Source organism: Pinus tabuliformis, chromosome Q, assembly GCF_031772625.1.
Source record: "Pinus tabuliformis cultivar Carrire ecotype Pingquan chromosome Q, CPIR1, whole genome shotgun sequence".
In the NCBI taxonomy this organism is placed as follows: Eukaryota; Viridiplantae; Streptophyta; class Pinopsida; order Pinales; family Pinaceae; genus Pinus; species Pinus tabuliformis.
The window spans coordinates 5,264,134-5,278,811 of record NC_142296.1 but is presented as its reverse complement, the minus strand read 5'-3'; the positions used below and the strand labels follow the sequence as shown (position 1 = coordinate 5,278,811).

The 14,678-nt window shown below is 38.6% G+C and overlaps 1 protein-coding gene across 7 annotated transcripts in view; it reads right to left on the bottom strand.

The window, feature by feature from the left end:
- Positions 1 to 14,678, bottom strand: part of LOC149217996 (uncharacterized) — a 276,072-nt gene that overhangs the window by 148,582 nt on the left and 112,812 nt on the right. For 6 of the 7 annotated variants that reach the window (XM_089383716.1, XM_089383715.1, XM_089383713.1 and 3 more), the window contains exon 6: positions 4,897 to 4,999. The exons of the other annotated variant lie outside the window; for it this stretch is intronic. In XM_089383716.1, the coding sequence (XP_089239842.1) occupies positions 4,897 to 4,999 (103 nt within the window). The remainder of the gene's footprint in view (positions 1 to 4,896; positions 5,000 to 14,678) is intronic. 7 annotated transcript variants of the gene reach the window in all.

Below are 14,678 nucleotides of genomic sequence, written 5' to 3'. Positions count from 1 at the left end.
CATGAAAGAATGAATGATCTTTTTCTCCTTTTCCTCCCTTAACCCAACCCTAAATGACTTTTGGGTGATCCCTAAATCCAATGGCTGAAATAGATTTAGATCAATGGCTGAGATTAAATGCTCATTTAAATCTCACTTTCTATTTTTTAATTCACCCCACTTTAATAAAGACCCACTTAGTCATTTATTTCCAAAGTCACTTTTCCTTTCTAATTTTTCATTGACTTTATAAAGTCACTTTAAAATTAGACTTAGTAACTTTATCACTTAAAGTCACTTTCAAATTAGATTTAACTTTATAAAAATTATAAAGTTACTTTAGGAGAAAAATTAAATTCTTTTGGACACTTTTCCTTAGGCCAAAGATCAAAGCCTTAGGGAACCACCTGTCCTCCGGTACCAAATTTCAACAACACTATTAGTAACCAAGTTTACAGTCAAGTCTAGGATTGCAACAAGGTCATTTAAGACTGCTTGTGACAACATTGTTATAGAGGATTCTTACCATAGCTTCAGAACCTATAACCTGCCACAAATGCTCACTGCCAAGTTATGTTAAGTCAATTCACACTAAGCATAGCTCAATACCCTATATTACAAAAGTCGTATAGTATTTGAATCAAGTTCTTTGCATGGCATAGTCCAAAGGTGTTGTTGCTTCATACATCATTACTGTCATCAAATGTTGTAAAAATCATTGACATGGGAATCATTTTCCATACAGTATGTCCCATAGTTGCGGGGGAGCGCCCCACCCCCCCGCACCCGCTCCCAATCCGCGCTTCGGGTGAGAGCGACTCGGGAGCGGGTCGGGAGCGCGCTCCCTAAAAAAAATTTCGCTCCCTGCCTTTTCGGGAGCGTTTTGCCTTTTTTGCATTTTTTTTTTGTAGTAATGTTCGAAATGCAATTTTTTTAGAAAGAAACAAATAGTTTTTGAGTGGGGCAGCTTAATGATCAAGTCTAGGCCCTAGTATTGATATGCTATTCATGGTAATGTTAAATTCTTAAAGTAAAAGTGACATTTTCTTTAATTTTCATTTTCATCCTTTTACTTAAATTTTTAACATTACCATGAAATGACTCAGGATGTTTGAGAGTGGTTTCGTCCTCATTGGATTTCATATGGAGAAAGTAGAATTTTAGATTTCATTCAAAATCCAGCAGACTTATCAGTTTTTCAGGATTTCAGGATTGGGGGATTGCAATGTTTCCATTGAATTTTGTCATGTATTAGGGTATGGAACTCGTATTTAATCAAGAGTACCAGTCCCTCTATGTACCTTGATGTTAGTGACATTGGTTGTCGAACTCCTCTATCATGACCCTTCTAAAAATGTACGCATCACTCAAACAAAATCTTGACTTGACATGCTATGCTTTTTCTATCTTATGTTAATGCTTAGAGGGTGATATTAATGACAAAGATCCCCATACAGATACAAAGGTAATGACAAAGATACCTCTGGATATTAATGCTTGGAGGGTGATATTAATAACAAAGATCCTGATTTTGCAACAAGACTAAAAAATTAGACATTTCTCGTGGTGGCAAGAGGCCCAAGCATAAGAAATAGATAATAGATTTACTTCTCTTTTATAGTTTCTAGTAGCTTTTATAACTATTGACTCTTTCATATTTATTATGATATTTTTTTAAACAATATATGACAATTTAAGTTTGAAGTTGGCAATTATAACTCATTAGTAATGAATTATGAATATGATGCTTCATGAAAGTTGAAAGTTGTTTCATTTCATTTCATTTTATAACATTTCATTTCATGTTAGATATTATTTGTTGTAATGGTTACACTTAGCTTACAAGTACAACTTTGGTGATCAATGATGATAAATGTTATATATTGAATTTTGAAAGCTTGAAACTTTAAGATTGATGAATCATGAGACTCAATATGTTGTATGTTACTCTGTTACTAACTTGCGGACGTGGTTGATGAAGATTATAACTTCTAGATGATTGTTGTTATATGGTTCAATCTATGCTTTTTTATGTTTTTTATATCTAATTCATCATTCTACATGTTTTTGTTGACATATATGTATCAAAAATTAAAAAATATAATATATATATATATATTTTTAAAAAATCACTCCGGGATTCGCTCCTAAACCGGGAGCTTCTGAAAATGGTCGCTCCTGCTCCCGCTCCCAAGTAACATGGGTATGTCCTTATCATATAACACAGACGTAGTTGTATAATAAATGTTCTGTCACACAAGTCATTATTTGTATATGTTTATCACATTCAAAGCTCATTGTACAAGAAGATTACTTAAGTACAGTCATACTGTCATATTACTTCGGTTGTATAATTCATTAGATGATCAAGGAACTGCTTTGCATTTAAGAGTGTATCCACTAAGTGTAATGGGAATTCTTTCCTTTATTCACTTTTCTAGGACTTTTTAGGTCGGCTTCTTAACAATCACTGAACCTGTTTTGAGCATTTTCTTTTGTTGGTATACTATGGTTTAGAGAAAAGACTCAAAGATAGAAGGCTGCTACAAGACAACGATGTCTTGGTCTCAGTCTTATACCATTTCTTAGAAAAACGGAGATTTCTTATGCACATTTTGAAATGTGAGTGGCTTGAAATTCTGCAAAGTGCCTTGTTCAAAACATTGTTGAAACACTTTATTTTTTAAGTCTGATCCGAAGTAAGGAAAATACCAGTACGGTAATTTCCTTACTTCGGATCAGACTTAAAAAATAAAGTGTTTCAACAATGTTTTGAACAAGGCACTTTGCAGAATTTCAAGCCACTCACATTTCAAAATGAGCATAAGAAATCTCCGTTGTTCTAAGAAATGGTATAAGACTGAGACCAAGACATCGTTGTCTTGTAGCAGCCTTCTATCTTTGAGTCTTTTCCCTAAACCATAGTATACCAACAAAAGAAAATGCTCAAAACAGGCCTGCAGTCAGCCCTAGTAGAGGGGTTGAAATTCATCAATCAGACCACAGGAATAAAAATAAAAAATAAAATAAAATAAATAATTTAACCTTACATCTGAATTTCGCTGTCCTATTTGCCTCAAAGGGAAAAAGTCCGAACACTGAAAGTTTTTATTTCTTTGTTGGTCTACTTCAGGAGGGTCTGAAAAGATGCAAAGTTATTATCACAAGAATTGTTCATTCAAGTATTTTTGTTTGGATCTCCTTTTATAGACTTGTGGTTAGGATAGGTAGGGGCTTCTATTAGGTGAACATAGGAGGTATCTTTAGGAGATTAGACATTGTTGACTTTTTCTAATAAACATAATTGCTTGGTTACCTTAATGCCTAAGCAAAAGAAAACTTCCCTTCTGCTGAAGAATTAGACTTTTTAATCAAGAATCTTTTGTTATTTTAAGACACTAAGGGACACTCCCTAAATTAATACTCTTCCTAAATTAGAGTTACGTAAAAAACCAATAAGCACCCTTTAATAATTAATAAATAATAGTAACTAACCCTTAAGAACCTTATTTAAAGTTTGAAATCAATGATTGGCTTAGTGCATATGGTCCTACCAAGGTTCTGGAGTCAATGATTGGGTTATTGTCTTTGGTTCTTGAAGTTATTTAACTTATACACAATGAGATTGTGGCGAGAATCACTGTCCTATATTGACAAACATACGTGAATAAGGTGTCATGTCACTACTCCCTAGGGTTTTAGCCCCACAAAGTGGGGTATTTGACTTCCAGTGCAATTATCTCTCAAAGTGGGGTAGTAGTTTATTTAAATAAGTAAAAATTGTCTTATACTGATTCACCCCCGCCCCCTCAACCCTCTCTCTCAATGTGTGCTCAACACTTTGCTCTTTGCTCTAACAACCTTGACATTTCCACAAGATTCCAATGATCCCAGAAAAAAAGAACAAAAATGATATGATAAGTCATTTAAATAAGCCAGACCAAGGATCATCTACTCTAATACTAATTTATGTAACAATGTACAAGATAGCATTCTAGACCAAAATACATATAATGTATACCAAATATGAATGTGGAGCACAAGTCCCCAAGAGATAATAGAGATGAGTTACACAGTAACTCATTATAGCTTAGGAGAACCCCTCTAAATAGCCCAATACATCCATCTATCTCAATCATACGTTCTTATTTCTAATAATGATTAGATTGATCTCTATATATGCATATTCTCCCCCATTGCACATGTGGACCTCCTATTATGTTGAACCCTATTATATATATATATATATATATATATATATATTTAACCCCATTACATAAGCATTCAACCCTATACATACCCACCATAGGGTCACAACAAAAATTTTATCGTTACCCTTTTTGAAAGAACTACTATCAAGGAAAAAAATATTAAAAACTGTTCAGGACACCCTACATTATGCAAATAATCCAACCACCAAACCATCATATTCAACAGAAATATGAATATTGATCAAAAGAGGAAAATATAACTCCCAATTAAATGAATATGATGCTGAAAAGAGAAGAAGGTATACACATGAAGTTGGTGAGTTTTTGTTTAAATTCATTTTGGTGAAAACCATCAAGCTGTCACACCCATGTGAAGAACATTGCATAAGCCTTTTCCCTACATCAGTTTTACCCTTGGATGTGGTCTTTTCATTATTTTTGTTTGTTTGTGCTTGTGATGATAGGAAAGACGTAAGCTCAAAATTTAGATCCCTTGATTTTACAAATGATATTTCAAAAATGTATCCACGCACTTATGTCTTCTCAAATTAGTTCATAGAACAATGCAATATTTTGCTATCAACATCAAAGAATATTTTTAAGTTTTGTTCTTGCCATTAATACAACTAGCAACATCGTAAAATATGTGTATGAAATAATAATTGTTCTAAGAAAATTAATGTAATCAGAAAATAAAGGAACATACCTAGCATAATGTCCAAACATTTCACAGTGATCCCTTAATGTTAAGAAATCTTTCCGCACCCAAGTAAGATCACTTTTAAATCCAATATGCTCAAGAACAATACCTAAGATGAGCAAGGAAAATGGAAAAGTAAGATTTCAATGATAATTGAATGATGGTTATGCATACTTATTATTTCAAAAATAGATAATCTTATTAAAACATAACCATGAATGAATTATGAATTCTACAAAAGGTATTTCTTTCAAAATTCAATCAAAATCATTCATAGATGGAATATAGTATCATTGATGACTTCCATGGTTCCCATTTGCGTGGATAGTAAGCCATATTTGACAGATTTTCAGATGGATGCTTCTTGTCAACAGAAAGAAGTGACACTCTTCCGAATATGAGATAATATTTCAATGAAGCCACTACAGGTTACATGCCAAATAGCTATCCTTTGACTAAACACCTACAATTAGGGGTTATCTATGCAACCAAAGTTAGCTAGGACTTGCCTGCAGCCCAACCCACAATAAACAACCTGCTTATGTAAGCACACTAGCCCACAATGGGAAAACATGTCTTTAGAGGGATTTGGAACATCCTTTAGTGCCCCTCCTAATAGTTGAAGAAAAGGGCCTCAATGGAGGTCACACTAGATTAGGGGCAAAGTATAATCTCCTAGGTGAAGCATAGGAACAAGAGTACAATCAAGACCGATCAATCATCCAGCTTTGTGTGTGATCTAGATTAGTATGCCCTATTACCACTCAATCCAGCAAAGGTCCTAGGAGGGGTACCTAAGGAACAACTACCAAACCAAATGACAACAATGGGACAAAGACCCACTATCACCTCAGTTAGTGTCCCTTGCTCCTTACAGACATTCACTGATGGGAGGAGTCTCGGTATGAGGGGAATCACTTGAATGATAGGATCAGTGTTGCAGGAAACATCCCCCCCGAATCAAAACCCCGATCCGCGATCCGTACGGATGCGTGGGGGAAGCGTCGTCCGAAGCGCGTTTCGGAAAAACCGAAACACGTTTCGGGCTGATAAACACGCTTCCTGGAAATTTCGGAAGCGTGTGACCGAAACGTGTTTCGGTTTTTCCAAAACGCGCTTCGGATGACGCTTCAACCGTACGAAGCGTACGGATCGTGAGCTTCCTCCATGTTTTCTTTTGTATGAATTTTTTGAGCGATTTCAGGATGATCATGATCATGTTGAGCTACCACCCCATCTGGTCCCTTGGTTCCTAGGTTCCATGGTTCAACACCAACAGTAGGGGGTTCGTCTTCATCAGTTTCAGTGCCACAACTTCCACAGGCACCATCTTCTTCATTGCCACCACGTTCTCTTCGTGGTGGAAGGAGGAGATATTAGTAGATATCTTCACAATTTACTACTTTTGTCATAGATTAATCATTAGACTTGTAGGCTTGTGAATTTGAACCTTTTTGGCTTGGCGGTGACCAAGTGACCTATTTTGTAAACATTATTATTTGAATTTTGGACATGACAAATGTTGACAGTGGCTCACTTGCTAGATAAATCATAACATGTTCTATGTTTTATGTTTTATAATATGCTTAAATGTTTTATGTTTCATAATATGCTTAAAAATTTGATGTATGTTTGTAATTGCTAGAATATAGATGGTTGATGCTTGAATAATTAATCATTGATGTACATACTAGTAACTACAATGGAATCATGGATGCTATATCTATCTTGATTTATGCAAAAATATGCATGTTTTCATGTCTTCTACAACTAATTGGTATTTGGGATGTTTGTTTTGAATATAAATGCAAATATATATATATATATCACAGACGCTTCGCTTCCTAGATTTTTGGAAAATGACGCTTCCGCGTCCCCGCTTCCAAAAGATGTCCCCGTTTCGTCCCTGTTTCGTCCCCGCTTCATGCAACATTGGATAGGATCAATGGCAAGGTAAGATGTGATTTCCAAGGCCCATTCAAAGGAGAGACTCAAATAATGGCCCTGCTTCAAAAAGAAGCTAATCCCTCTCCAAGAAAGGCTTACGAGGATACCTAAACCTAGGAGGGAAGGTTATTCAATTATAAGGGATACTCCAAGACCTAAGGCTTCCTAAGGAGGCAAGACCGATTAAATTTAGATAACAATGGTATGTTCTATGCTTAGCACAATTACTTCAATGTTCCTTTAGCAGCCCAATGCCAATTTCCAATTTAGATTTCCAATAGCAATCACATTAACCAATAATCACATTGACAATAAAATTACATAGAACATAAAACAATATGTAGAAGACAAGCCAAGATGAGAACACCAGATTTGGCGAATGCCTAGAAAAACCCCAAGATGGGGAAAACCCTTTGATCAAATATTCTTATTATTATATCAAATGTTCAGCGGAGAGAGAGAGTACAAATACAAGATTCAAAGTCAAAATTGACTTAACAAATCACTATTAAAAAAAACCTATCAAATCTGCAATTTTCTGCAGTAGTCAACATCCCTAACCAGAAAGTCAATGCTAGCCAAGCAACAATAGAATGTCCTCAAAACAGTTGTCTTCCCCAGTCAAACTCGGCCTAATCAGGAGGTCAAAGTCATCCAAAAACAATGACAAAGTCAATAGTCAAACTGATGTCACTGAAATCTGCGATCAACGTGCAATTTTGGTCTGTGGTCAAAGTGCTCAGAATACCTCGATTTTTGTGCCAAAAGATGTGCCCTGCCCAAATAGATAATCTCCCAAAAAAATTGAAGTCAAACTCTCCTTGGAAGGTTAAAGTCAACGTTGGTTAACTGTAGTCAACTCTGTAATTTCAACCCTGTAATTTAGCTCTGAAATTCATCCTCCTTGTGCCACAAGTGTGAGAGAAAAGAAGAGCCCAATAGTTGTACGAACCAACGAGAGAAGGAGAGAGAAGAATATGAATGTTGATGATGATGCCAAATGAGGTGAGAGGTCACTTATATTTATACAAGTCGTTGAGGATGAAGTGACACATCCATTGGGCTTTCTAAGCCTACATGATGATGTGGCCAACCTTGACAATTTGCACATGTGTGTGCATAAATTCAAAATCACACTTCTGCTTGTCCAAATGAGACGTTCTTTATATCAATTTTGGTCCTCTCAAAAAGAGGAATTTAATGCAATCATCATCTCCATCAAATGTTGACGCAAGGTCGAATTTGGCCCTAGTTGCCCATTTTAACACTCCCTCTCAACTAGGGAGAATTCCACCTAATAATCATCGATCATCATGCCATCTTGTCGCCGTGTACCATCTCAGTGTCTCATCTCATCTCTGCTCTATTGAACACTCGTATGAATAATGAAGAAGAATCAATCGACAGTGAGTCACAAGACCTTACCACTCTCCACTGACAAATGTCAGTGTTGATCCAAAATCATGTTGTTGAACACAATGCATCCTAGACATAGGGAGTACGGTAGTACACGATGCGTCCATCGGTAGTGTTATGTTCCCTATCCACATTTCCCAACACATTGGTCAGATGAGAGGTACTTCCCATGAGTCTCGGACTACATGGTTAGGATGTATGTTGGGGCATCAGCAGGAGAAGGTGAACCACTCATCCTACTCATATGCCATAGGAGAAGGTGAACCACTCATCCTATGCATATGACAATCGTAGGGGAAGGTGAACCACTCACCCTACACACAGCCAACCATCATGGGGTATCACAGGGGTGTTGAAGAAAGTATAAATAGGTTTGGTCTTCATAATGATTTGATCTTTGAAAATGATGTAATAAAAGAAAATAAATTTATTTTGTATGCCTTGGTGCATGGGTTTCCTGAGCAAGAAGTGTCATAGGTCAAAGACTTCTTCTTGATATCTTTAGGATTTATTAATAATGTCAAAGAGTCAAGTCATGTATGAAGCAGCTCTTCTTGAGCCTATATTTAATGTATACTAGTCTACAAAATGTGTAGAAGCCCTCCAAAGACCAAGCACAATCCTCCAACTACTAGCACAAAGAAGTCTGCAAGCAAAACGAGAAGGAGATCATCATGTCGGCCTCAAAATTAATTAAATAGCAAAAATGGCAGTCATGTTAGCTTAGAGAAATAGACACAAATGTTCATTTGTGAAGTCGACTCAAATATGGAGACAAACCACTATAAATACCTCGTCAAGGTCAGCGCAAAAGGTAGAAGAAAATCTCGGATTTGTCTGCATCCTCAGATGGGCATAAGGTGCAGAACTTCGGAAAAATATCTTTGTTTTTCGGATGGGCACCACAGAGATAAAATTCTGACCTCCTCACAGTCTCGGTCAATCACAGTGCTATGATGAAGAGAAAGGATTCTACGATGGGTATAACAGTCTCCACGCAAATATGATTTCGGTGCTCTATCTCGGTGATACTCTGTCTCCTTCTCGAGGTATTGATCTCAGTGTATTGAAGTCAAGACATAATATAGTTGTAATATATTTCGGTGATCCCATCAGTCTCGGCACATTTGTGATGACTTCGCAGATCTTACAGGAGCATGGGGAATATCACGATCAGCCTCGGCACAATTGGGATGACCTCGCAAATCCTACAGGAGCATGGACAGTATTATGATCAGTGTTGGCATGCTCTCTAAACAGTTACATTCTTCGTATGGTTGGATAAGAAGAAACTCGGTGACTCCACAGTGACGCATTCTCGACACATCAAACACAGTCATGATTTTGGTAAAGTAGTAATCATGGTCTCGGTCACCGACTATGATTTCAATGTAGCTCTCACACAGTATGGAAACCTTGTTGACATGGTGAAGATCTCAAGTGAGAGTGCAGTAATAACCTAAGTAAAGAAGCAGCTATGGTGCAGCAATAATGATCTCTTTGTCATGGTAAAGTCCTCAATGAAGGTGCAACAATGGTGTTACAGCAATCATGATGATCTCAGTGAAGGAGCAGCAAGGATGATCTCAATAAGGGTGCAACAATAGTGCAACTGTGATGACATCAGTGTAGCAGCAGTGATGATGATGATCTCAACAGTGACAAAGAAGAGGATTGGTGGCTTGGTCTTGGAGTGGCCTAGTAGGTTAAGGGTCATGGTCTTGGTATTCGTCAATTGGAATCTCTATAAGAAGAATTTTGTGCAGGTTTTCCTCTCCAAGAGGGAGAGGTTTTGGCCCTGGCAGAAAGCCAAATATCATGTGTTCTTGTCTCTTTGTTTTTTATAGCAGTTTGATGAAGTAATCACACACACACTAATAATAATGAGAAGATCAAGCTAAGAAAAATTGCAATAGAACTTCACAAATTGTTATCATGCTAAGAAGAATCACTTTAATTTTGATTGCCTTAGATTATTCAATAAGAGGAAGGTGAACCACTCACCCTGTACATAGCGCACCAATAGGAGAAGGTGAACCACTCACCCTATGGTTGCTCATAGCTCCAAGAAGTACCCCAAGCCCCCAGGAGCTCCCAGAGCTCAGTGTCCAACTCAAGCGGGACCCTCATAGGAGGGTCTTTCCATGACTCCAAGTCTCTCTCGGAAGGCTAAGAATTTGACCTTCCCTAAGGGATTCGTGAGGATGTCTGTGACCTACTCATCAGTCCTAATGTGTTGGAGCCTTATTGCTCCCCGTTGTACCATATCCCGGATAAAGTGGTACCTGATATCAATGTGCTTAGAGCGGTCATGGAACATGGGATTCTCTGAAAGGCGAATCCCACTTTGGTTGTCGCAGAAGATTACGGTAGTATCCAGCACGTGCTCAAATAGCTCACTAAAGAGCTTCTACAACCTAATAGCTTCACAACAGGCCATACTAGCAGCAATGTATTCGACCTTGGCGGTGCTTAGAGAAATCGATTTTTGCTTCCTACTCATCCAAGAAATTGAAGCAGATCCTAATGAGAAGCAACATCAAAACATGCTCTTACGATCCACCACACTGTCAGCCCAGTCAGCATCAGTATATACCTATAGCCTCAAATTCCCGGTGTTAGGGTCCTATATTATAGGAATCTCAGTCATTTCTGTCTTACTATTCATTTGAGGTCATTTTTGTAAATATCAGTCTTGGTTTTATGAGTGATATGGTCTAGAGGGGCCTATTGTAAAAAAGGGTCTAGTTTTGGATTGAGTGTCATGTAAAAAAAATTGAGTCAAAAGGGGTCTATTTGTCATAATTCAAAGTGAAATGTCATAAAGGATCATGATTTGAAAGGGTAATCATGAGGGGTCATTATGTCATCATGGAAGAGTCTAGTGGTCATGTCATGAAAAATTTGGTCATCATCAGTTAGTTATGTTGATGTCACATTAGTTATAAGAGTCAATTTTGAGAGTTAGTTATGATCAGTTGTGTCATGTCATGGTCATCATTGCAAAGATACCCCTTACTCATCTCTCACATCAACAAGTGGGCCATCATGATTTCAAAGAAGGCTCTAATGGCATGAGGAGTTTAAATCTGCTTATGGCTCCTCATTTCCCCTCATTCGAAATTCATCTTGGCTCTGGAGCTGTGATGCAGGAAAGTGTTCCCTCTGCGGACAGAGGCAACCCCTTTAGCCCTAGAGTGGGTCTAGTCACAGCAAAGACAAAACAACAATTAATTCCCTTAAATAGTCATCGTTGGAGGTCTACCTCAAACCGGTGGTCAATGAAGTTCCATTGCGCTGCTCCAGCTTCCATTTCCTTCTCCTTAATGAACGATCAACCTGAAACACCGCAAAGAAACAACAGAGCACGCAACCGAGAAACAACAATGATCTATTTACTCATAAAGTCAAGAAGTCATGAGCTATCAAGTAAATTACATACAAGACATAGGAAATCATCATTGATTGCATTAATAATAAATCAAGAGCAAAGCTTACGACCAAGTCTTGACGTCACAAGCTTTCTCAGAGGGTCCAACCAGTGTGTTTCTTCAAGCATTCACTCTCAAAGATGGGTCTCCCAAATAGCAATACATATTTCTCTCTTATCCACAAGCTTTAACACAAGGTTAAGGGCACTCCACAACTTCTTGCAAACTATATAGCAATTCCACACTTGTCACACTCATACCAAAACTATCTACCAAACTCAAAAGCAACAGCAGCACTGTACAACCAAAAGAACTAGCAACTAAGGAACTAGCAGATCATAGCAATGGTGAGTGATTTTATAGGAAAAGGAGTCTCCATGAAATGAAGGAGAGGGAGCTTATCCTCAAGGGAGGTTGCACAAGAGGCGGAACCACCATCCTAGAGGCGGAAAGGCGACCCAAACTGACCCAACAACCAGCTCTAGAAACATCCAGAAGGCTGACTGTTTGAACTAATTCGCCAAATCTGGATTGTCACGGGTCATGAACTAGGGACTAGCGATGACGTCGCAACAATACAGTGCATGACAGAGAACTGTCGCAGATTTTAAGGGTTTACTAGCGACGATGCAGGAACTTAGTAAAAAAGGGTCAATCTTCAGCATCAAAGAGCATTTGCTTAATCTTCTTACATGAGTGGGAAGATATGAACATGTTTATTTGACACATGACACAGCAGAGGGACTGAGATGAGGACAGTGACAAATTACTGTGTAACAGATGCCCCTTAAAGCATGAAGCTTGAAAGAGTGGGAGGGGTGAAATGCTTTACGGAAACATGACCGAACTGAAACACCACCTTGAAGAACCCGCAAGCACAAGTACAACTGATATCTCCGATAGTGAAATATATGTAGTCTAGGCATGGACGCAGCCATCCAAAAGACATGAAACGTGGTCTATGGTATGGACGCAGCCATCCAGCTGATAAGACCATGATAATGATAAAGGTATGGTCGCAGCCATCCGTGAAGACTCAGGTATGGTCGCAGCCATCCATCAAAGAGTCATGTATGTAATCACGAACCAATCCATGCAACCCGAACATATGTAATCTTAGTTCGGGGTCTTGAAACCCAACCGATCATAGTACAAATTCTAGCATGCGAACAAATGTGTTGAAGTCGAGCATGATAGAAAGTCGCTTGATTACCGGTCAATGATGAAAACCGTTAACAAGCGCGAGAGAAACCACCAATAATGCCAATGGCTCTCAAGGTACTGTCCAGTACAATCCACTAAGTGTGAAAAAATGAGTTGAAGTTGAACACTCGTGGAATCACCCAATCGAAGACCAATGATGAAAGTCTGTCGTCAGGTGCGAAGAACTTGCCATTGAGGCATGCAAGCTCCAAGGTATCGAAGGGGATCTCTAGACCAATCTCCTGGATAATGAGCTGATGTCGACAGGAGACGATCCGTCATAGGAGGGCCATAATGTTTCCCTCATCAACGACATGAGATAAGGAACAAGTGGTAGATGGTGAAACAGAGTATCAGAGGAGGAGGTAAGGGTGTGAACTGCAAAAGGATTATACTCTTGAACATATCGGCGACACGACTCCGGAGGGTGGCAGCATTCAGGTATCAAGGGATCGGAGGCTTGACAGAGACAACATGGATCAGATGGAATGAGGCTAAATGGCAACCCAAAACCCCGGAAGGCCAAATGACGATGTATGGATATCCCAACTCGACAAGAAGCGAAAGTGTCGATGTTCAAGAGTGACTAGCTGCCACAGGTAACCAATGACGACTTCCAAATTTTCCCCCACCATTGCTGGCGAGTACCCCAATTATTTTTGGAAACAAGCTTGAAGGGGATAGCATATGCTTGTAATATAAGTTCAACCTTCGGACGAATCCAACCTAGTGATAGTTTAACGAGCCCTAGGGAGGAGAAGCTCGAGTCTTGTCATGGTGACGAGTCCAATGTCGTCAGGGTTTAACGAGTCCGACATAGGTAAAACTCGGAGTCTTTTTCATGTTTAGAGAGTTTGAAAAAGACACGGAAAAAAAAACTCCAGGGAGTCCTTTTTCATAAATTTGTGTTCCTTGACCCCAAAAAAGTATAAAAGAATACTCGAGAGAACCGTTTGACCATTACGATCAATGAGTATTTTTTGTAATTAGTGGCCTCGATCCGAAAAAATAGAAAAGCGATCGAAGACATGTCGTTTCGTAACCAATATCGAACTCGGAACGACAAAAGTCCAGCAATCTTTTCATGTTTATACGGTTAGAAAAGAGCTGAAAGTGGACCGCCTTTGTTCCATTTAACGAGTTAGAACGGAAAACTCGGCAATCTTTTCGCCTTTTAAGTCGGAAAAGAGCTTAAAGAGGACTTGTCCGAGAGGAACGAGTGGTACAAAGGGTAGCAACTGGTTCCGAAAATGGTGGAACTGCTCAAAACATGTAATGGTCAAGAGGCTGGCTAATAAAACCACTCATCGCTGCGGTTCCTCAGGAAAGGAAAAACAACCAAGTGAAAGCATATGATCGGCCAAAGAGATGGAAACGATGGAATGAAACAACCAAGGCTCATCTAGCAAAATTTAGCGGATAAAAATGGCAATCACGAGATGTAAATCGGGTATGCGTTCATTTTTACACAAGCTTGAACCATGGAGAACTCTGCTTGGATTCGGTTTCATGTTTACACAAGCTTGAAACGAAAAACTATGCTTGTTATGAAGTCGCATGCCCCCAACATAACGACGCAAATCGAGGTACATGCCCCCCAAGCTTCATTGCATTCAACGAGGTGGATGGAATGAAGGTTCTCTTTCGAGATCTTGGAAAGACTCGACTTGGATTTTACGAGATCTTAATCAAAGACTCGATTTGGAAAGGGAGTTGTTTCATTTTTTAATGAGGTTGACATGGTAAAAGAACTATCCTCATAACCCTTGTTTCATTTTTTAACGAGCTTGA